At 35.2% G+C, this 24,145-nt stretch overlaps 1 protein-coding gene across 2 annotated transcripts in view; it reads right to left on the bottom strand.

Moving 5' to 3' along the window:
• The window catches only part of ACSS3 (acyl-CoA synthetase short chain family member 3), a 184,791-nt gene that overhangs the window by 73,821 nt on the left and 86,825 nt on the right, over positions 1-24,145 (bottom strand). For both annotated transcript variants that reach the window (XM_008964068.5, XM_003811658.7), the window contains one exon: positions 13,122-13,273. In XM_008964068.5, coding sequence (XP_008962316.1) covers positions 13,122-13,273 — 152 coding nt within the window. The remainder of the gene's footprint in view (positions 1-13,121; positions 13,274-24,145) is intronic.

Genomic DNA, 24,145 nt, shown 5'->3' with positions numbered 1-24,145 from the left:
TTTTTAGCCAGTGAATATAATTTACTTCCCTTTAGAGGTATCCTATTCTCAAATTTGCTTAGCAATAATGTCATCCTTCTAATTTGCTTTCCTGCTTTCTACATCATTAGAGGATTTAAAATCATTCCAGATTTGGGCACATTCATATTTATGTAGCCTCAGACTTACCTGCGTAACCTTGAGTCATACATACACAAATAAGATAGCAACCATTTCTGTGCTATCAGCCTCAACTTGCTTTCTCAATTTAATAAAAAACTTCCTCCTAAACTAAAATTTTTATTCTAAGCGCCAGAGGGATAAAAATATACTCAAACAACCCTTGTTGCTTTAAAATATAGGAAACAGATACAGGTAATGCTTTTTTAACTTGTATAAATTATAATTTTTTTTATTTTTTCACAAAATGGGTTTATATTATTTACTTGTCTGATTTGACAACTGTTGTGGTAATTGGTAGCTATATGAAAAAAATGATTTAGTAATAATGAGAGCTGGATATTTGAAATGCTTATATGCAACTCCACCACAAACTCAAAGACAGCCAGACATACAGGCATTGTCATTTTATCATTCTAAGCGGAGTATTAGCTCTGAATATGAGTCATATTTGTGCAGTAGATAAGACATAGGCATCTCTAAGAGCTCTTAGAAATAAATATTGGTAACTTTATGAAGAAATTAAGTTTTTGCTTGTACATTTTCTTGTTTAATTTTAATAATGGTGGTTGCTAAAGTTGGAAAGTTATATGTTGTACACTAGATCTCTAGACTTGTTCATCCTACATACCTGCTGCTTTGTATCCTCTGACCTGTTCATCTGAATATCTGTTCATTTCCCCTTTCTTCCAATCCTGGTAACCATGGTTTTCTTCTGTATATCTGTATTTTAAAATTTTTTTTGTTGTTGTTTTAAAGTTTAACATATAAATGAGATGATGTAATATTTTTCTGTGTCTGACCTATTTAACAACGTAGTGTCTCCAGCTTCCTCTATGTTGTGGCAACTGGCAAAATCTCATTCTTTTTTAGAACGAAATGGTATTCCATTGTATATATGTAACACAGTTTCTTTATCCATTTGTTTATCAGCAGACACAGGTTGTTTCTATCCCTTTGCTATTGTGAATGATGCCACAATGAACACGGGAATGCAAATATGTTCATGATGTGGTGACTTCATTTCCTTTGAGTATATACCCAGAAGACGGATTGCTGGATCATATGGTAGTTCTATTTTTAATTTCTTTAGAAACCTCTATACTGTTTTCCAAAATGGCTGTAACAATCTACATTCTCAAGAACAGAGTACAAGAGTTTCCTTTACTCTACACATTTGTCAACATTTGTTATCTTTTGCTTTTTGATAATAGCCATCTAATGGATATGAGGTGATATCCCATAGTGGTTTTCATTTGCATTACCCTGATAATTAATGATGTTGAACACCTTTCCATATGCATGCTGGCTATTTTTATGCCTTCTTTGGAGAAATGTGTTTCCAGGTATTTTGCCCATTTTTTGATCAGGTTATTAGTTTTTCCACGATTGAACTGTATGAGTTCTTTATAAAATTTTGGATATTAACCCTTTATCAGATATATGAGTTGTGAACATCTTTCCCACTTCATAGGCAGCTGTTTCATTTTGTTAGCTGTTTCCTTTGCTGTGCAGAGCTTGTTAGTTTCATGTAATTCCATTTATTCATTTTTGCTTTTGTGGCCTGAGCATTTGATATGAAATACAGAAAACCATTGCCAAGTCCAACAGCCAGAAACATTTCCCCCATGTTCTCTTCTAGAAGTTTTGTTATTTCTGGTCTTATACTTAGGTCTTTTATCCATTTTGAGTTGATTTTTGTGTATAATGTAGGTTAAGGATCCAATTTCCTTCTTTTATATGTGGAAACCCAGTTTTACCAACACCATTTATTAAAGTGACTATTTTTCCCTATTGTGTCTTCCTGGTGTGCTTGTCAAGACTTAGTTGACCATATACATTTGGATCTATTTCTGGGGTCTCTGTCCTGTGCCACACTGATCTATGTTTCTGTTTTTATGCCAGTAAGCTACTGTTTTGATTACTATAGCTTTGTAATATACTTCTAAATCAGGAAGTGTGATGCCTCCAACTTTGTTGTTCTTTCTCAGAATAGCTATGCCTACTTGGGGTCTTTTATGTTTTCATACAAATTTTAGGATAATTTTACTATTTCTGTGAAGAATGCCATTGGGATTTTGATAGGGATTGCATTGAATCTGTGTATTGCTCTTGATAGTATGGATATTTTAATAACATTAAATCCTCCAATCCATGAGCAATGGGCTATCTTTCCACTTATTTGTGTTTTCTTCAATTTCTTTCATCAATATTTTATAGTTTTAATGTAAAGTTTTACCATACCAATATAGTTTTCCACCTCCTTGGTTAAAATTATTCCAAAGTATTTTATTTTATTTTTTCAATGTTATTGTATATGGGGTTTTTCTTTATTTCTTTTCAGTTAGATCATTATTTGTGTAGAAAAATGCCACTGATTTTTGTATGCTGATTTTGTATTCTGCAATTTAGTGATTTCATTTATTAGTAATAACGTTTTTGTGGTATCTTTGGAGGTTTTTGCATATAGGGCCACATCATCTGCAAATAGAGATAATTTTACTTCTTCTTTTTCAATTAGATACATTTAATTTCTTTTTCTTGTCTGATTATTCTTGCTAGTGCTCCAGTATTATGTTGAATAGAAGTGGCATGAGTAGGCATCCTTGCCTTACCAGATCTTAGTGGAAGTTTTCAGTTCTCTCCAGTGATTATAATGTTAGCTGTAGGTTTTTCATAAAGTCTTTATTATTATAAACGTTCCTTCTATACCTAAACTGTTGAAGGTTTTTATCAAGAAAGGATGTTGGATTTTGTTGAATGCTTTTTTGTGTGTTAATTATGATGATCCTGTTAATGTGATGTATCACACTGATAGATTTATGTACTTTAAATCAGTTTTGCATGCCATGGAAAAATCTCACATGAACACAATGTATAATCTTTTCATGTGTTGTTGGATTTGTTTTGATAATACTTTACTAAGAATTTTTGCATGAATGTTCCTCAGAGAAATTAACCATAGTTTTCTTGTGATATCTTTATCTAACTTAGGTGTTAAGATGATGCTGGCCCCATAATATGTGTCTGGAAGTATACCTCTAGCTTTATTTTTCAGAAGAGTTTTAGAAATATTGATATAAATTATTTTTGAATGTTTGGTAAAATTCAGCTCTAAAATCATCCGGTTTTGGGCTTTTCTTTGTGGGAAGGGTTTTGATTACTTCTCAAATCACTTTAATTGACTTAATATTGGTAGCTTATATTTTTCTAGGAATTTATCCATTTTCTCTAGTTTATCCAATTTGTTGGCAAATAATTCTTCGTAATATTCCCTTACAATCCTCTTTATTTTGAGAAGCCTGTTAGAATTTCCTCACTTTTATTTTTGATTTTATTTATTTCAGTCTTTTCTTTTCATTAAGAGTTTGTAAATTTTGTTGTTCTTCAAAAAGTGAACTTTAGTTTTATTAATTATTTTTATGTTTTTTCTGTACTTTATTTGATTTATTGCTGTTCTGATATTTATTATTTCCATCAGCTAATTTTTGGTTAGTTGTTTATTTGTTTTGCATTCCTTGAGGGGTAATGTTAGAATATTTATTTGGGGTCTTTCTTCTTTCTAATTGTAGGCATTTACTGCTATAAATTTTCCTCCTGGAACTGCTTTTGCTGCATCCCATAAGTTTGGGTATATTGTGTTTCCATTATCATTTGCCTGAAGATGTTTTTAAATTGTTCTTTTGATTTCTTCTTTGACCCATTGATTGTTCAAGAGCATGTTGTTTAATTTCCACGTATTTGTGAACCACACAAGATTACTCCAGTTATTAACTTATAGTTTCATATCATTGTGGTCTAAAATTATACTAAATATTATTTCAATCTTATTAAGTTTGTTAGGGCTTTTTTTGTGGCCTAACATGCAATCTATCCTGGAGAATGTTCTGTGTACACTAGAGGAAAATAAGTACTCTGCTTCTGTTGGAAGGGAAGTTCTGTATATGTCTGTTAGGGCAATTTTGTCAAAAGTTCAATTTAAGTCCAGTATCACCTTATTAATTTTCTGTCTGCTTGATGTATTCATTGTCGAAAGTGGGATTTTGAAGTACCATATTGTATTGCTATCTATTTGTCTTTTCATGTTCATTAATATTTGCTTTATATATTTAGCTCATCCAATATTGGGTGTATAAATATTTACAGTGGTTGAGTTATCTTAATGAATGACCCTTTTATTATTAAAAAATGACCTGTGTCTCTTGTGACAGCTTTTGATTTGAAGTCTATTTTATCAGATGTAAGTATAGCCACTCCTGCTCTCTTATGGATACCATTTACATGGATGTTCCCCTTCCATCTTTTTACTTTCAGCCTTCATGTGTCCTTAAGGCCTAAGCGGGTCACTTCAGTGAATCATGTTTAATCCATTCAGCAACTACATGATTTTGGTTAGGGAACAAAATCCATTTACAGTCAAAGTTATTATTAATAGGTAAAAACTTACTACTGCCATTTTATTTATCTTCTAGTTATTTTGTAGCTTCTATGTTCCTTTTTCCTTTCTTGTTGTCTACCTTTGTTATTTGATAATTTCTGTAGTGCTAAGCTTTGATTCCTTTCTCTTTATCATTTGTGTATCTGTTGTAGATTTTCGTTTTGTGGTTGCCATGAGATTTACATAAAACATCTTGTAACCAGCAAAGGCTCCGGCTGTTTGCCGCTTGTAGAAAGAAACCAAAATCACAAAACAAAGTGTGATAAAAAGAGAGGAGTTTTAATTGTCTGTGCTAACACGGGGAAAAGTGGGTGGAATTTTTCCAAAATAATTTCCACTTTTCCCCTTGCCAGCATGGATAATAAAGTCTCCTCTCTTTTTATCACACCTCACTCTTGTTATTTTGGCTTCTTTCTACAAGCAGTGAGCAGCTGGACCCTTTGCCAGTTAAAATTTTTAGTGGTCTGTATGGGGAGAGAATACTGGAGGTGTCTGTTCTGTGTCAGTATTCATGTCCTGAAGCTTCCAAGAAAATACATGACCAGATAAGTGAGCATGATGTGCATTTGACAAGCATTTAGGTAAATAAATGTGCATAAGGCATGGTTGGATAAAGTGGAAAGGGAAAGAGAATGGAGGTTCACAGCACGTTCTAGAAAATGCATTTGTAGTTTGTCTCAATGCTGTGTCCTGAGACTGGGGAGAGAAGAGGAAAGAAAGAAAAACAGTTTTTAAAATGCAGTTTGAAGCTAAGCTGCTTGGTTACAATCTTACAGATATAATATACTTTTTTAAGCTGATAAAAACTCAACTTCTGTTGCATACAAAATCTCTATATTTTTATGCTCCTCCTGATACACAATTTGTTTTTGATGTCAAAATATGCATCTTTTTACATTGTGTGCTTCTAACCAATGTATTGGCTATTATTAATGAATTAATTGATTTCTACCTTCATACTAGGTGTATGTATGATTTATGCACCACCATTACCTCTAGAAGAATACTTTCGTATGTATTCATGTTAGTAATAATCATCCCTTTGTTTCTCCTTGAAGGACTTCCTTAAATGTTTCTTATAAGGCAGGTCTAATGATAATGAATTCCTTCAGCTTTTGTTTATTTTTGAAACACTTTATTTATCCTTCTTTCCTGAAGGACAGCATGTCTGGCTAGCAGTTTTGTGTTTGTTTTATTCTTATTCCTTTCAGCACCATGCCATTCTCCCCTGGCCCGTAAGGCTTCTACTGAGAAATCTGCTAATGTTCTATGGAAATTCCCTTATATGTAATTTGTTGCTTTTCTCTGTTGCTTTTAAAATCCTCTCTGTATATGACTTTTGATAATACGATTATAATGTGCCTCTTTAGATTAATCTATTTTGGTATCTGTGCACTCTAGGGATCTGAATATCCATATCTCTCCCAAGACTTAGTCAGTTTTCAGAATTTTTCAGAATTTATTTCATTAAATGAGCTGTTAGTCCCTTTCTCTGTCTCTTCCCTTCTTAAATAACATAATGCAATACTTCTTCACTTAATGATGTCCCATAAATCTCATAGGCTGTCTTCACCCCTTTTCATTCTTTTTTCATTTTTTCCTGTGAATGAGTCATTTCAAAAGACTGATTTTCAAGAAGTTCACAGATTCTTTTTCTGCTTTATCTAGTCTACTATTGAAGCTCTCTATTGCTTTTTTTTTTTTTTTTTTGCTTAATTGATTGAAATCTTTGGCTTCAAGATTTCTGATTCTTTTTTACGATATCTATTTCTTTGTTGAATTTGTCATTCAGATCATGAATTACTTTGCTGATTTCATTGAATTTTCTATTTGTATACTATTTTGTCTCTCTTGGTTTTCTTAAGATCATTAATTTAAATTCCTTTTCAATAACTTCATAAATTTCTGTAAATTTGGCGGTCAGATACTGGGAAATTCTCATGTTCCCTTGGTGGCATCATGTTTCCTTGCATTTTCATGTTTCTGGTATTCCCACATTAATGCTTGTGCATCTTCTGTTACAGTCTCCTCTTCCAAACTTCAGAGAATGACTTTCATAGGGAAAAACTTTCACCTGACGACAGGCTGGAGGGCATCGGTTGGGCAGAGTGCAGTTGTTCTGGTACTAGGTGGGTGCAGTGGTGTAGTCTCCATACAGCTTCTCCAGGTGAGATCAGTGTTAGTGATGACTGCAGATGCCTTAGTGACCTGGCTGCATGATTTTGTGGCAGTGATATTGATTGTGTAGGCTATTACGATAAGGGCTTTAGAGATCCTACTGTTCTTGTCTTTCTAACACTGGGAAGTCTTAGCTGAAGAGGCCTTTGTTGATATTGGTTCTGACATGGTTCACAGGCAGTCACAGTGACACTGGGATTCAGGGCATAATATCTATTTTAATTCCCTTGGGCCACAGAAACATAAAAGTAAAATACTCTGGCATTTCACTTATACAATATAAGCAGCCTTAATTCAAGCCCACTTTTTGACTTGAGTAAACTATAAATCTCTTCTTTTAGTTACAGGATAGTAAACTAATTCAAAGAGGTTCAATGAGATTGATGTTGGCATTCTCCTTGAAGATGCAACTTGCTATAATTATCTTTGATTATGCATCAGATTAAATAAAAATGTAGGTCCATGACCTGGTGCAGTGGCTCATTCTCGTAATCCCAGCACTTTGGGAGGCTGAGGCAGGCAGATAACCAAAGGTCAGGAGTTTGAGACCAGCCTGGCCAACATGGTGAAAACCTGTCTCTGCTAATAATACAAAAATTAGCCAGGCGTGGTGGCAGGCACCTGTAATTCCAGCTACTTGGGAGGCTGAGGCAGGACAATCGCTTGAACCTGGGAGGCAAATGTTGCAATAAGCCAAGATCATGCCACTGCACTCCAGCCTGGGCAACACAGTGAGACTCTGTCTCAATTTAAAAATATAGATAGACAGATAGATACATAGATAGATAGATACATAGATAGATAGACAGATATAGATATATCCATAAGCCAGCAGAAAAATACCTAGACTATTCAAAGCACATTATTACAAAACAAAAATAAAATATTTTTCTTCACTTTGTTTTATCCAACTTGTATCTTAGGTTCAGGGGTCACATGTGCAGATTTGTTACATGGGTAAATTGTGTGTTGTGGTGTTTGCTGTACAGATTATCAAGTAATCCAGGTAACGAGCATAGTACCTGAGAGGTAGTATTTTGATCCTGGTCCTCCACACTCTACCCCTTGTGTCTATTGTTCCTTTCTTTGTGTCCATGCATACTCAATGTTTAGCTCACACTTAGAAGAGTAAACATGCAGTATTTGGTTTTCTGTTCCTGCATTAATTTGCTTAGGATAATGGTCTACACCTCTATCCATATTGCCGTGAAGGTCATGATACTCTTTTTATGGCTGTGTAGTATTCTATGGTGTATATGTACCAAATGTTCTTTATCCAGTCCACCGCTGATGGGCATTTAGCTTGATCACATGTCTTTGCCAAGTTTCCTGAGGCCTTCTCAGAAGCTGAGCAGATGACAGCATCATGCTTCCTTTACAGCCTGCAAAACCATGAGCCAATTAAACGTCTTCTCTTTATAAATGACCTAGTCTCAGGTATTTCTTTATACAGTGTGAGAATGGACTAATACAATGTACTTTGCCCTTTTTTTTTTTTCTTTTTTTTTTTTTTTGAGACGGAGTCTCGCTCTGTCACCCAGGCTGGAGTGCTGGAGTGCAGTGGCGCGATCTCAGCTCACTGCAAGCTCCACCTCCCGGGTTCACGCCATTCTCCTGCCTCAGCCTCTCCGAGTAGCTGGGATTACAGGCACCCACCAACACGCCTGGCTAATTTTTTATATTTTCAGTAGAGATGGGGTTTCATCGGGGTCTCGATCTCCTGACCTCGTGATCTGCCCACCTCGGCCTCCCAAAGTGCTGGGATTACAAGCGTGAGCCCATTTCTTAATGGGGTTGTTTGGTTTTTGTTTGTTGAATTCTTTAAGCTCCTTATATATTGCAGATATTAGATCTTTCTCTGATGTGTAGTTGGCAGATATTGTCTCCCATACTCTACGTTGTCTGTTTACTCTGTTGATAGTTTCTTTTGCTGTCCTGAAGCTTTTTAGTTTAATCGCACTTGTCAGTTTTTGGGGTTTTTTTTGTGTTTTTTTTCTTTTTCTTTTTTTTTCCTTTGGCAATTACTTTTGGAGTCTTCATCATGAAATCTTTGCCAGGGCCTATGTCCAGAATGGTATTTTGTATAAATTCTTCTAGGGTTTTTATAGTTTTAGGTTTTATATTTAAGTCTTTTATTCATGATGAGTTGATTTTTGTATATGGTGAAAGGAAGGGGACTGGTTTTAACCTCACGCATATGGCTAGCCAGTTATCCTAGCTCCATTTATTGAATGGAGTCCTTTCTCAATTGCTTGTTATTGTTAACTTTGTCAAAGATTAGATGGTGGTACATCTGTAGCTTTATTTCTGGGTTCTCTAACCTGTTCCTCTGGTCTATGTGTCTATTTCAGAGGCAGTACTATGCCATTTTAGTTAATGTAGCCTTGTAGTATAGTTTGAAGTCAGGTAGTATAATGCCTCTGGCTTCGTTCTTTTTGTTTCAAATTGCTTTGGCTATTTGAGCTCTTTTTGGTTCCATATGAATTTTAGAATAGTTTTTTTCTACTTCTGTGAAAAGTGTCATTGGTAACTTGATAGGAATATCATTTAATCTGTAAATTGCTTTAGACAGTATGACCATTTTTACAATATTGATTCTTCCTAATCATGAGCATGGAATGCTTTTCCATTTATTTGTGTCATCACTAATTTCTATCAGTAGTGTTCTGTAATTCCAATTGTAGAGATTTTTCACCTACCTGTAGGTGTATTCCTAGGTATTTTATTCTTTTCATTGCTAATGTGAATGGGATGACGTTTTTTATTTGGTTCTCAGCTTGGATATAATTGGTGTATAGAAATGTTTTTATTTTATTTTATTATTATTATACTTTAAGTTTTAGGGTACATGTGCACATTGTGCAGGTTAGTTACATATGTATACATGTGTCATGCTGGTGTGCTGGACCCATTAACTCGTCATTTAGCATTAGGTATATCTCCTAATGCTATCCCTCCCCCCTTCCCCCATCCCACAACAGTCCCCAGAGTGTGATGCTCCCCTTCCTGTGTCCATGTGTTCTCATTTTTCAATTCCCACCTATGAGTGAGAACATGCGGTGTTTGGTTTTTTGTCCTTGAGATAGTTTACTGAGAATGATGATTTCCAATTTCATCCATGTCCCTACAAAGGACATGAACTCATCATTTTTACGGCTGCATAGTATTCCATGGTGTATATGTGCCACATTTTCTTAATCCAGTCTATCATTTTTGGACATTTGGGTTGGTTCCAAGTCTTTGCTATTGTGAATAGTGCCGCAATAAACATACGTGTGCATGTGTCTTTATAGCAGCATGGTTTATAATCCTTTGGGTATATACCCAGTAATGGGATGGCTGGGTCAAATGGTATTTCAAGTTCTAGATCCCTGAGGAATCGCCACACTGACTTTCATAATGGTTGAACTAGTTTACAGTCCCACCAACAGTGTAAAAGTGTTCCTATTTCTCCACATCCTCTCCAGCACCTCTTGTTTCCTGACTTTTTAATGATTGCCATTCTAACTGGTGTGAGATAGTATCTCACTGTGGTTTTGATTTGCATTTCTCTGATGGCCAGTGATGGTGAGCATTTTTTCATGTGTTTTTTGGCTGCATAAATGTCTTCTTTTGAGACATGTCTGTTCATGTCCTTTGCCCACTTTTTGATGGGGTTGTTTGTTTTTTTCTTGTAAATTTGTTTGAGTTCATTGTAGATTCTGGATATTAGCCCTTTGTCAGATGAGTAGGTTGTGAAAATTTTCTCCCATTTTGTAGGTTGCCTGTTCACTGTGATGGTAGTTTCTTTTGCTGTGCAGAAGCTCTTGATTTTGGATCTTGAAACTTTACTGAACTTGTTTATCAGATCTAGGAGCCTTTGGGCAGAGACTATAGGGTTTTCTAAGTATAGAATCATATTATCTGCAAAGAGAGATAGTTTGACTTCCTCTTTTCCTTCTGGATGCCTTTTTTTATTTTCTCTTGACTGATTACTTTGTCAAGGACTTCCAGAACTATGTTGAATAGGAGTGGTGAGAGTGGACATCCTTGTTTTGTTGTGGTTTACAAGGGAAATCCATCCAGCTTTTCCCTGTTCAGTACATTGTTGGCTTAGATTTGTTATAGATGAGTCTTATTATTTTGAGGTATGTTCCTTTGATGCCTTGTTTGGGGTTTTAAAATGAAGGGATACTAAATTTTATTTATATCATTTTCTTTATCTATTGAGATAATCACACAGCTTTTGTTTTTAGTTATTTTTATGTGATGACTCATATTTAGTGATTTGCATATGTTGAACCAACCTTGCATTCCAGGAGTAAAGCCTACTTGATCATGGTGGATTAGCTTTTTGATGTGCTGCTCGTTTCAGTTTGCTGGTATTTTGTTGAGAATTTTTGCATCTATGTTCATTAGGAATACTGGCCTAAAGTTCTTTTTTCATTGCATCTCTGCCAGAGTTTGGTATCAGAATGATGCTTGCCTTATAGAATGAGTTAGGAAGGAATCCCTCCCCCTCAACTTTTTGAAATAGTTTCAGTAGGTTTGGTACCAGCTCTTCTTTATGTTGGTAGAATTCACCTGTGAATTCATCTCATCCAGGGCTTTTTCTGGTTGGTAGGTTTTTTTTATTACTGATTCATTTTCAGAACTCCTTATTGGTTCATTAAGGTTTCAATTTCTTCTGGGCTCAATTTTTTTTTATTTTTGTATTACTATTATTATTTTTTTTAATGGAGTCTCACTCTGTTGCCAGGCTGGAGTGCAGTGGTGCGATCTTGGCTCACTGCAACCTCCGCCTCCTGGGTTCAAGCAATTCTCCTGCCTCAGCCTCCCAAGTAGGTGGGACTACAGGCCAGGCCCACATCACCACACCTGGCTAATTTTTGTATTTTTAATAGAGATGGGGTTTCATCATATTGGCCAGGTTGGTCTCGACTGCGTGATCCACCTGCCTCGGCCTCCCAGTGTGCTGAGATTACAGGCATGAGCCACAGCACCCAGCCTCTTGGTTCAATCTCAAGACATTGTATGTTTTCAGAAATTTATCCATTTCTTCTAGGTTTTCTACTTTGTGTGCATAGAGGTATTTGTAATTGTCTCAGGATTTTTTACATTTCTGTTGAATCAATGCTAATGTTCCCTTTGTCATTTCTGATTGTGTTTATTTGGATCTTCTCTCTTTTTTAAATAGTCTAGCTAGTGGCCTATCAAGATTTTTATTCTTTAAAAACTCAACTTTTGGTTTTGTTGATCTTTCATATGGTTTTTTAGCATCTAAATTTTTTTCAGTTCAGATCTAATTTGGTTGATTTCTTTTGTCTGCTAGCTTTGGGATTGGTCTGCTCTGGTTTTTCTAGTTCCTCGGGGTGTGACATTACATTGTTAATTTGAGATTTTTCTAACTTTTTTATGGGCATGTAGTTCTATAAAGTTTCCTCTTATCACTACATTAGTTATGACCCAGATAATCTGGTATATTGTACATTTGTTTTCATTCAGTTCAAAGGATTTCTTGATTTCTACCTTAATTTCATTGTTTACCCAAAAGTCACCCAGGAGCAGATTGTTTAATTTCCGTGTAATTGAATGATTTTCAGAGAGCTTCTTGATATTAATCTCTATTTTTATTTCATTGTGGTCTGAGAGTGTCAATGGTAAGTTTTTTTAATTTGTTGAGAATTGCTTTATGGCTGAGCACATGGTCGATTTTAGAGTATTTCTCATATGCAGATGAGAAGAATGAATATTCTGTTGTTGTTGGGTGGAGTGTTCTGTGGATGTCTGTCAGGTCCATTTGATTGAGTGTGGAGTCCCAAATATCTTTGTTAGTTTTCTGCCTCAGTCATCTATTGAATACTGTCAGTGTGGTCCTGATGTCTCCCACTATTATTCTGTGTTTACCTAAGTCTCTTTGTTCTTCACTTTTTAAATATATTTAATTTGGACTATAATTTTTCACATTTTATCTGTATACATGCATTCAAATATTGCCCCTTCATTTAACCCATACTTCTATTTTCAAAAGGCAGATGCTAGTATATCTGTATCCATCTATCTGTGCATTTTAAGTCAGAATTGGCATTTTACCTTTTAAGGAAAATATAACAAGAGTGATTTTAAAAAGAAATATTTTCATAATATTTGAACTGAAATTAACATGATATAATATTTTAAAATCTCTAAGCAGAGTTAAAATTCCAACTATTTCAAAATTATATTTAGACAAGTTGTTCTTAATAACTCTCTGAATCTTTTGGCTCTTCCTATAAGAGTATTCCAGTACCAGAAAAAAATGTAATGTTCACTTATTCATTTTGATTGCACTTTCTAATGTCATTTGCCTTGTGCATCCCAACGTCACCTTGTCAGAGAGTACTGCTTCCCCAAAGCTGCCCCAGGGTCCTGTTGACGGATTGCTCTAATTGCAGTTGGTGCTGTAAACAAGGCAGCTACTCCATGCTCTGCAAGCACACGGAAATAAGCGCCAGCATCTGGTGTTCCCACAGGCTTCCCCTACAATGAGATTCATTTAAAATGTCACTGGGTAAAATGTCTCATATTTCACTGACAGTTCAATAGTTATACATTTAACACAACAATATTAATAATAAGGGGTTTTCAACAAATCTTAGTTTTAAAATATTTCCATGTTCTATCATAAATAAAGCAGACCAAATACCCAGGCATAAGAGAGACTGTTTGTTCCATTTTAGTATCCTAAAACCTTTCAAATTACAATTTTTTCTTCATCAAGTTTTGAAAAATAAAGAATTAAAAATACATATCACATTCAAATTAAGAATATAAAACATTCTTGTATTTGCCAAAAAAACTATATATGGTTGTCATGAATTTTGAACTTTAATGTATTTTTCATGATCACTATTAAAAATGACAACAGTATTTCTCAAAACATTTGAGAAAAAAGAAAAATCTGAAAAAGCAGTGATTCCTGAGCAATGACCTTTTCAGTTAAATGTCTCACTCCAAGAAAAGTAACTCCTATGAATTAAAAATAATCCAATAAGATGTGCCAAAGTGCATGTTTTCCACAGACTCAAAATAACATTGTTTATGTTCAATGGAAAATCATGCATAAAAATCTCACAATTTGGCAAGCCATACAATTCAAAAGACAAAGAAAGGTTTAGTTGATGTTTCCGAAAAGTGGAAAATAGGCAAGTTACTGAAATAAGTCATTAACTCTCCAAACATTCTAATTAACTCATAAAACCTATCTTGGCCAAGCTACATCCCCTTCTTCCATAATCAATCCTCATCACTGCTACCTCTTCCTGTGTTTCTAAAGCAAGATGCCTGGAATGTTAATAAATGTCTTGGATATATATATATCCAAATTCCTTTTGTGGAAGTTGGAGGCAAACAAATGGCAACAGGGTGTTTTAATCTTAGATCATTTCTTGAAACCTTAAAAGGGTTAAGATGTATTACTAATTTCTACGAGAAGGGTAACTGTATCTAATATTTCCTCAACCTCCATGATTAAATTCTCGATCTCTGTTTCCCATGAAACTCTGTAAATGACATTTAGGAAACACTGAACTAAGGTAAAAAGAGCAAAGGATTTGCTAGTAGCAAACTCAACAATGTCCCCAAATAGGGAACAACAAAAAAATGATGATATCATGACAGTTAGACCTATTAATTTTTTCTTAATTTAGAAAAAGGAATGGACTATAAGTGAGGTATAAGATAGTTGTCCAATAATTTAGATTCAATACTCATTGATTAGATCATTGATAGGACACTATTTTTTTTAATTATTTTTAAATGGTTTTCTTTAATATTATTTAGTGTAATTATGTTCCTCTTTTCTTAAAAAAAAAACTATTTCAATCTGTTTTATGTTCTATTGCTTTCTATTTTGCTCTTTTAATACCAAAGAAGTATTTCCTGCAGCTGGAAATTCATTTTTATTATCACAACTGTTTAGTCTAAAGCACTATTTCAAATTATTTCATTACTCTTCATACAAATCAACACATGCAAATAATATAAAAAGCTGCAAAATACAGCCTGGCAACACATGTACATAATTTCACTCACAAATTTTGAAGGCTTTAGTACATCAGTCTGAAATGAGTCTACAACTTTATTCTTTCTCACAAACAAGGTAAACATTTTAGTTTTACATTTTTGATATGTCTCAGGCACTGATCAGTTCAAGTATGACACAGTGCCTTAGAAAACGTGATCTCACCCAAGTGAAAATGATTTATTAATTGACCTTGTGCAACTGACTTACCCTGTCTATGCTTCCATTTACTTGCCTGCTAAATAAGAATAAATCATTTTGCCAATATTTTCTCAATAAGCTAAAGGCACTGGGATAATAAGGTAGGATAATTTAACCTCCACTGAAGAAAGATATTTTATAGCCAACTGAAATTGAATTCCACAACAGTGCCAGTGTCATGAGAAAATAATCACTCATTAAAGGGTGATATTAATATCATAATTAAAATGATATACCATGTAAGATCACCTACAAGGAGGACACAGTATTTTACAGTGCCTCCAATTTCTTATGTTTAATGATAATAAATGCAGATCAAATATTGAAAATACAGTCCTATACCATATAGCAATGTTTTAGATAATTATGACATCATATTTTTTTGCTTTGTTTTGGTGGTTTTTGAGACAGTGTCTTGCTCTGTCGTGGAGGCTGGAGTGCAGTGGTGCAATCTTGGCTTACTACAACCTCGACCTCCTGGGTTGAAGCAATTCTCCTGCCTCAGCCTCCCGAGTAGCTGGGACTACAGGTGCACGCCAGAAAGACACAGGTGCATGCCCGAAATACTACAGCAGATGAGACAGCCCCTAAAGAATTAAGGATTCCAGGGACAGAATAACTGTGCTGGGATGTGCTCATACAGCAGGCACACATCACTGTAAACTTGCTGTGATAGGCAAAATTTTGTCTGCTGTTTTAAAACAGCGAGTGTCTTAGCAGTCCATTGTTACACTAAAAAAAAGGGCATGGATCACCAGGGCCTTTTTTTTTTTTTGGGGGGGGGCGGACAGAGCCTTACTATCAGGCTGGAGTGCAGTGGCAGGATCTTGGCTCACTGCAACCTCTGCCTCCCGGATTCAAGGGATTCTCCTGCCTCAGCTTCCCGAGTACCTGAGATTATAGAACCTGCCACCATGCCCAGCTAGTTTTTGTCTTTTTAGTAGAGACTAGGTTTCACCATGTTAGCCAGGCTGGTCTTGAACTTCTGAACTCAGGCAATCTGCCTGCTTTCGGCCTCTCAAAGTGCTGGGATTACAGGCGTGATACCATAGTTTTACTGCGCTTTTTCTATATTTAGATATATTTAGCTATACAAATACCACTGTGTTACAATTGCTTGCAGTATTCAACACAGTAACATGTTGTACAGGTTTGTAGCCTTGGAGCAATAGACTATACCATGTAGTCCAGCTATGTAGTAGGCTATACCACTAGGTTTGTGTAAGTATACTCTATGATGTACACAAAGTGATAAAATCTCCTAAGGATACATTTCTCAGAACATATCTCCATTGTTAAGTAATATATGACTGTATTAGTAAAAAAACTACATCATACTTTTTATAATATAGGATTTTAACTTCTATTGCAAGTCTGACTCTGTACCAAACTAATTTTCATCAATATTATACTTATGGATTATAAAAATCATGATAATGTAGCATTACTATTAGAATAGTAAAGAAGCGATTCATAAAATCCCACAATGTTCTTTCATAAGTTAATTGAACATAGAAAAATTTCAATTGCTTTGTGTTTTATTGTCCATTCCCCAGAAGATAATTCAATGTTATGAATAAAATGTTTTCCTATTTAAAATTAACTTAATATTTATATACTTTAGTTTTTTCTTTCTTAAGACCTTCTATTCAATGTCAAATTAAATTAAAACAATTATGATATTAAGGAAATTACCTGTTTCAAAAATAGTCTGATGATTAACATATATATTAAGCCCTGAATAATGTAAACACCTCAGGTAATATAATGCAGCATAGAACAAGATCTTTCATCAGAAACTGTTGTTTACATACAAACAAATAATAATAAAGTGAGCAACACTGGTATATTTATTTATTTAATAAATATTCTGGGAACGATTTTGTCAATAAGCCGGATAAGGTCCTGCTTTAACGGAACATACATTCTCATGTGTATGGGATAATATTATTAGAAATTGCATAATATATGCTGCAAGCTATATGTGTCCAATAAACAGAAAGAATGCAGTAATAAACAGAGGACTTATATGTTCTCAGTACCTACCACCACTAGTAGCTTCAGAAAGCTGAAGCAAAGCCTGTAAGAATCTTTTATTATTAACGGTAAATAAAAGTGGCTCAATGGCTTATTTATTTTGTTTAAAATTCTCTCCTGCCTTCATGTACACGCACACACACATAGACAAGCATGCACACATAAGCAATAAAATCTCTTCACAATGCTTTTTAAAGGTAGCCAGTAACACACTAAGCATACTGAACTGCCTAAAGAAAAAGACATTGATTCCAGAACTTGGTTTTCAGTAAGGGGAAATAACCCAGACAATATTCAATTTAAAAATAAGAAGATTCTAAGAATACAGGGATTTTAAACAAACAACATACACACCAAAAGCAATAATGCAGCCAAAAATACCAACTTTAAAGCTCCTCAAACTCAAATCAATGTGGTTACCAGTTGTTTATTTAATTCCTTTCTCCCAAACTAAGTCTACATTATTAGTTGCTTCCTAGATAATAAAGGCAGAAAGGGATGTCTACAATGACGAAGCCAAAATTCTAAGCTTTCAGCTGTTAGAAATTATAAAATTTAACCTCAGAGATTTATAAAACATCAGTTGCTAATATTAGCAAGATTTATAATGTGGCTAACAATGGTACAAAGCACAGAAACCAAAACAGTTACCAAAATGCCTTAATGTTAACATCCATATATACTTTTCTACCAGTTATGATTCATTGTATTAATATGTATTGTAGATGACAAGGCCCCAGTTAGAAAACCAGTTACTGTCTCACCTTCTCACATATTTGCTACTGAGGTTAAGTTTTCAACACAGGAAAGCAGTGAAATACAACCACTTAGCAAAATAAAATTATAATTAAACACTCGAGTTAAATCTTTGGGTGAAAAATTTGCTTTATTATTAATCCTATGATTAATCCTATGATTCCATTTCTTCAGGTCTTGAGGTTAAGACTACTTGTGATTTCCCAGACACTGATATAAAACTTTTTGAGTCAACTGCAGTTTTGCCTCTTTTTTTGTGGCAGGATTAGAAATACATTTAGTCTCTTTCTGAGCACTACTTTTGAGAAATGTCACCCAAGGCATGTTTCCACAGCAGTTCTAAGGTGAAGACAGCAGCATCCTTTATCGACTAGTAGCAAATTTTATTTCAGCAGATAGGTGATGCAGAGAGTTGTTTTGTTTATTTCAGGAGAGTGATAAAACTAGAAATAGCATTTGTTGAGTTTCTACTATAGGTCATGTGTCTTTATCAAGGGATGAGTGCTTGGGACAGCAACATTTAAACTTAAAACTTGTTAAAACATAAGCAATTATCCAGGATATACTATTTAGTGAAAAAAAATTAAAATGCAGAATAGTATGCATAGCATTTGTACAATTCCATTTGTATTAAAAAACAATAAAATACATTGCTCATATATGAATTAACTATCACAACATATAAGATTGACAACCTTCAAGGGAGATAAATTGTAAAACTGGAACAGGGGATGGTGAGGTTTCCAATTTCCCTTTCATAAGTTTTAAAATATGAAAAAAGAGGGTGTACAATCTCTTCAAAAATGGGCCTTTTCTTTCTCAATGCCCCTTTCTCTATAACTCACATTATTTTGTTCCAATTTTCAAAACATTATGTTGCTTTAAAGCCAAATGGGATAATTGTCCTATGCCTTAAGATCCTCAGATGAAGGACTTTGTGTTATGGCAGATGCTCCTTTAATAATTGAAAACTTACTTATAAATACAATCTGATTCAGATCAGACTGACTTCCTTGATTCTTACTTGCTAGAGATGTACTATCATTCTGTAGGCCTCACCTGTAAGGATAGGCTGCCATCTTGCCTTTCTCCTCTTATTCACACCACCATCTAACATTACTCAAATCCAGTGGTTACTAACCCTAAATGTACAGTAGAACTTCTTGGGATGATTTTGAATGAAACCAATGTCTGGTCACACTTCCAGAGATTCTGATTCAATTGGCCTTGATTTGGGCTGAGCACTGTTGTGTTTTAGTTATTCTAATCTGCAGCCAAGTGATTCTAATCCGCGGCCAGGATTTAGAACTGATACATGGTCCTTCGATAGACATTATCTCAGACAAGGCTATTTTTCAATACCAACCTGCCTGGTTGCCCTAATGGATGAGCCTAGAATGTAACACTAGCTGTTTCTAATTTTCTCCATTTGTTATAAATAAATGAGCTAAATCCAAGTGTTAACAAGTGAATATAATGATAACTGAAATCTGATTATGACCACATACAGGGGAAATTACTGGGGAGAAATGCTTCACTGTCCTTAATTATTTATGCCTTGCCCTATAAACCAGACTCTAGACTGGACATAAATGTCATGATTTATAGGACATAGTATCCTGAGTACAACTGACCTTTCTCCAAAGATGGAAGGATTAGCTCTGACCCAGAAGCTCTTTATGTATTACCCAGAGACCTTTAAAGAGTATCACTCTCATCCAGTGTTTTTGTTGGTTGTATCACTACTTGAGAAGATTATATGTTAATTTCATAGATACGGAGTTCCTGACCCGAACTTCAGAGGAGTTCATGGATATTCTGAAATTAAATTAAGGTATGTACATATGTTCATTTTCCTGTGGAAGAGGAGTCAATAGCTTCTATGGGATTCTAATAAGCGTCTATAAACAAAAATTGTCGAAGTATATGAAAGCCTCTCAAAACACAAAATGCTCCTTAAAGATTTTCTATTGGTCTCAGAAACAGCTTGGAGGAAGCAAGACTGCAGATGGTCATGTAGAGACCATAACATCCCTTCATTTTCTGTTCCACAAGATAGGTAAATTGCCAAGACTACCCTTTTAATGCACTTCTATTAAAGAGTTATAAATATTCTCAAAGAACCAACAATTTATTGGTCAATCTGAGGTCTCCAACCAACCTGTCTTCTTTCCCCACTCCCCATTACTTTAATCATATGGAATCACCATTTTCATAAGTCAAAGCAAATATCAGCAATGTCACATGGTTCAGATTAATACTTTCTATCAGTTTGCTATTTTGACAATCCCTCTTCACTATCTCCTTGTGGTAGGTCCCACATAGTTGCAATTCCTCAGGCTTGAGTCATTTCCTTTCTTCAATTAAGGATACAACTCTGTGTCCAGGCCTGAGAAGGTGAGACTTCTCCATGGCTAAAGCTCCAAGACACAAATATCTATAAATCTATTATTTTTGAAGATACATATGTACTAAGGTCTGAAACATGCCTCCCAAAATTCATGTGTTGAAAATTGAATCCCAAGTGCAACAGTGTTGGAAGGTGGGGCCTTTTGGAAGATGCTTAGGTTAGGAGGGCTCTGCTTTCATGAATGGACAAATGGTGCTAAAACAAAGGGTTTGTGGGAGTGAGTTTGTTCTCTTTTGTCCTTCTGTTCTTCTGCCATGTGCAGATACACGGTCCTCCTCTCTGGAGGACACAGAAACAAGGCACCATCTTGGAACAAGAGACAGAACCTTCCAGCATCTTGATCTTGAATGTCACAGCCTACACAACTGTATAGAACAGAATATATTTCTGTTCTATATATTTCAGAAATAAATTTCTGTTCTATATAAATTACCCCGTCTGTTGTATTGTTATAGCAGCATAAAACAAACTAGGGCAGGGTGTGTATCCTAAATGGTCTAGATCTATCCTTTTGGTTTGGTTCTTCTCTCGTCCTTTCCTAGCTCTGAGAGTTGACAATTTGGGGTCTTATAATGAAGCCAACCCCCAATGAATAAGCCATTGTTTCTATCTAGCAGATAAGAGTCTATCTAATCCCCTTTAAAAAATGTTTACCTTTGGAAGTATTAATGTCAAGTAAATGAAGCAGAGAACGGAAACTGCTAATTCTGCAGATGCAGTGCTGAGCAAATTAGGGACTCTGACATATTTAACATTCTCAGTAGTCACAGAGAGCATTTACCCCTAGTATACAGCTCGTAGCTCATTGCTTCTAGCAGGACTGTTTTCATCTCTAAGTTATTTCATGTGGATGTGCAGTCACTCTGCCATCCTGTACTGGAGGGACAAATTAAGGTTTTTCTTATTCAGTGTGATTAATGAGACTTTGCTGCAAGCAGAGAAATTAAATGGGTTCTTGCTTAATCACACTGCCAGACTTCTGCCCAGGAAGTGAAGTGTGGCTATTCCATATGCATACTACGATTCAACCTGAGGTTGCACAAAACCTGGTCCCTCCATAACATCCAATTCTTTGTCCAAAACAACTTTCAAACATGCTCAGATTTCTCCATGTCAAAAATGAAACAACAAACTTTCCCGTGAAATTGCCCTTATGAAAGGGGCTAATGATACCCTGATCACCAAAGTGCTCTTCAGTTGTCTTATTAGTCTTTTCTCTGTAGCACTTGGCACTGTTGATCCTCATCCTCTGAAAAACCTTCTCGTCACCCTTCTTTAGTACACTTTGCTTTTCTGATTCTCCTGTTGACTCCAATTTCTAACTCTCAGTTTATATAGTTTCTCTTCCTCAGCCTCAAGAATTTCCTAAGTTTCTGTTCTCAATCTTCACCTGGGTAACTTGATCAAATCTTACTTCACAATGTCATACAAACATCTGAGAACAACCTTCAAACTCAGTATTATCAAAACAAAAAGTATTGCTTCCCTCTCCACCAGTTGTTCCTCCTACTGTAGTACTTCCGTTGATAACTGCCATTATATTGGTTGTCCTAGCTGAAGACATCAGAGCCATTTTCAGCTCCCTTTTCATCTCTTACAATAGCCACCTGACACCCTAACCTCTTTCTCAATATTCTGATCACTGATATTCTAGTCCTGGCCACATATCTTGGACTACACAACAATCCAAGTCCAGTTGGACTTCCCAATTGTCCCTCTCCAGATTATGGCAAGGGAATCCTGCTTTTGAATCCAGAGAAGCTTGTTTCAAATCCCAGATCCAGCCCCATTGTGTCACTGGCAAATTTATTTGCGGTCTCTGTTCTTAGTTTCTACAGCTGTAAATGGGGTACTTAAAATATCTACATCATGAGTTTGTACTTATAATTAAAACAATGTATAAAAAGTGCTTAGAAGAGTTCTGATCACTCAGCACTCAATCAATAATAATAATTATTAATTGTTATTGTCTCATTCACAAAGTTCTTCCTATCTACTAGTTGCAAACATCCCTTAAAAACCTAGTGCAGATTTTTGAGCCAGCATGCAAGAGTTAAATGTAGAGTATTTATCATAGGTGATGACACCATGTAGTTTACAAATAAATTGTCATCTTCTACACAGTGTAAGAGTTTGTTAGGTGTGTCTTGATTTGTTTGCTTTCTGTACTTTATATTAATCTTTTTTTTTTTTTTTTTGAGACAGAGTCTCGCTCTGTCACCAGGCTGCAAGTGCAGTGGTGCAATCTTGGTTCACTGCGAACTCCACCTCCCAGGTTCACACCATTCTCCTTCCTCAGCCTCCCAAGTAGCTGGGACTACAGGTGCCCACCACCACGCCTGGCTAATTTTTTTGTATTTTAGTAGAGACGGAGTTTCACTGTGTTAGCCAGGATGGTCTCGATCTCCTGACCTCATGATCTGCCTGCCTTGGCCTCCCGAAGTGCTGGGATTACAGGCATGAGCCACTGCGCCCTGCCTCTGTACTTTATATTAATCTTAATTCCTTGAATATATTGTCAGAGCCTTTGGTGGAAGGCCATATCTGATATTTATTCTGCTTCCCCATCACCTTCTAGCATGATTTGGAGCTGACAATAGACATTAGTAAATATTGTTGATGGAGCTATGACAATAACTGAGCTTGCTAGCTCCAACATAAAACATAGACGTACATAAAGGGAAAAAGGAACTCAAAAATAAATATTTTTTAACAACTAGTCATGGGAAAAATCTAAAAGATGCTAGCATCAGCTTTATAATCTTTTCCAATTGGGAAGATCAAATTATATAGCCTGAATCAGAGTAATAGCTGAGTCATCATTTTTCTCATTCTATATACACAGAAGGCAGATTGCTATATACTAGATTTTTTTAAATGTTATTTCCCATTACATGAAGGGAAGAAAAGGACTATGATGTGTCCAGTTGAATATACTAGTTAGCAGAATCATGGCTACTTGTTTTAAAAGGAAATAGCATATTTCTGTCTTTAAAAGAAGCAAATCCCTGTCCTTGAAAAAGGAATAAACAAATTAAACTGGTTAATATAAATAAAAATACAAAATTCTTGCAAAGAGAAGATAACTACATCCATGTAGGTAAAATTACACTGTGAAAATGAAGCCTGGGAGGGGTTAAGTATTCAGAAGGTGTACATGTGAAAAATACAGTATAGGATGACTTAGTGGAGATTACAGATACAGGGAAATACAGAATTGAGATGTTCATTGAAGATACTTTGGGGATAATTTAGCAAGAGTATTAAATGCAAAAAATAACTTGCGAGTAGTTCCTACCCTCAATATTTTCAAATATGAGACTTGCATATTTGGAAATGGCTTAAAGTTTTAGTCCACACATATAAAATGATAATGATTACTCTTATTTACACATGTATAAAATGTACAATCACGTGTTGCTTGATGATGAGAATACGTTCTGACATATGTATCTTTAGGTGATTTTAGCATTGTGAAAACCTCACAGAGTGTATTTATACAAACCTAGATGGTGAAGCCTACCACACACTGAGGCTATATGGTATTGCCTCTTACTCCAAGGCTACATATCTGTACTGCATGTTACTGTACTGAATACTGTAGACAATTGTATCACAATGGTAAGTGACTATGTACCTAAACATGTTTAAGCATAGAAAAATAACAGTAAAAATATGGTATAAAAGATAAAAAATGCTACACCTATATAGGGCACTTACTAGAAATGGAGCTTATAGAACTAGGAGTTGCTTTGTGTGAGTCAGTGAGTGAGTGGTGAATGAATATGAAGGTGTAGGACATTACTGTACAATACTACATATTGTATAAACACTGCACACTTAAGCTACACTAAATTTCTAAAGAAGTAGTTTTATTTCTCCAATACTAAATTAAACTTAGCTTACTGTAACTATTTTACTTTAT

This window comes from Pan paniscus, chromosome 10, assembly GCF_029289425.2.
Source record: "Pan paniscus chromosome 10, NHGRI_mPanPan1-v2.0_pri, whole genome shotgun sequence".
In the NCBI taxonomy this organism is placed as follows: domain Eukaryota; kingdom Metazoa; phylum Chordata; class Mammalia; order Primates; family Hominidae; genus Pan; species Pan paniscus.
Note: the sequence above shows the minus strand (reverse complement) of the source record. Positions and strands in the feature narration are given on the sequence as shown.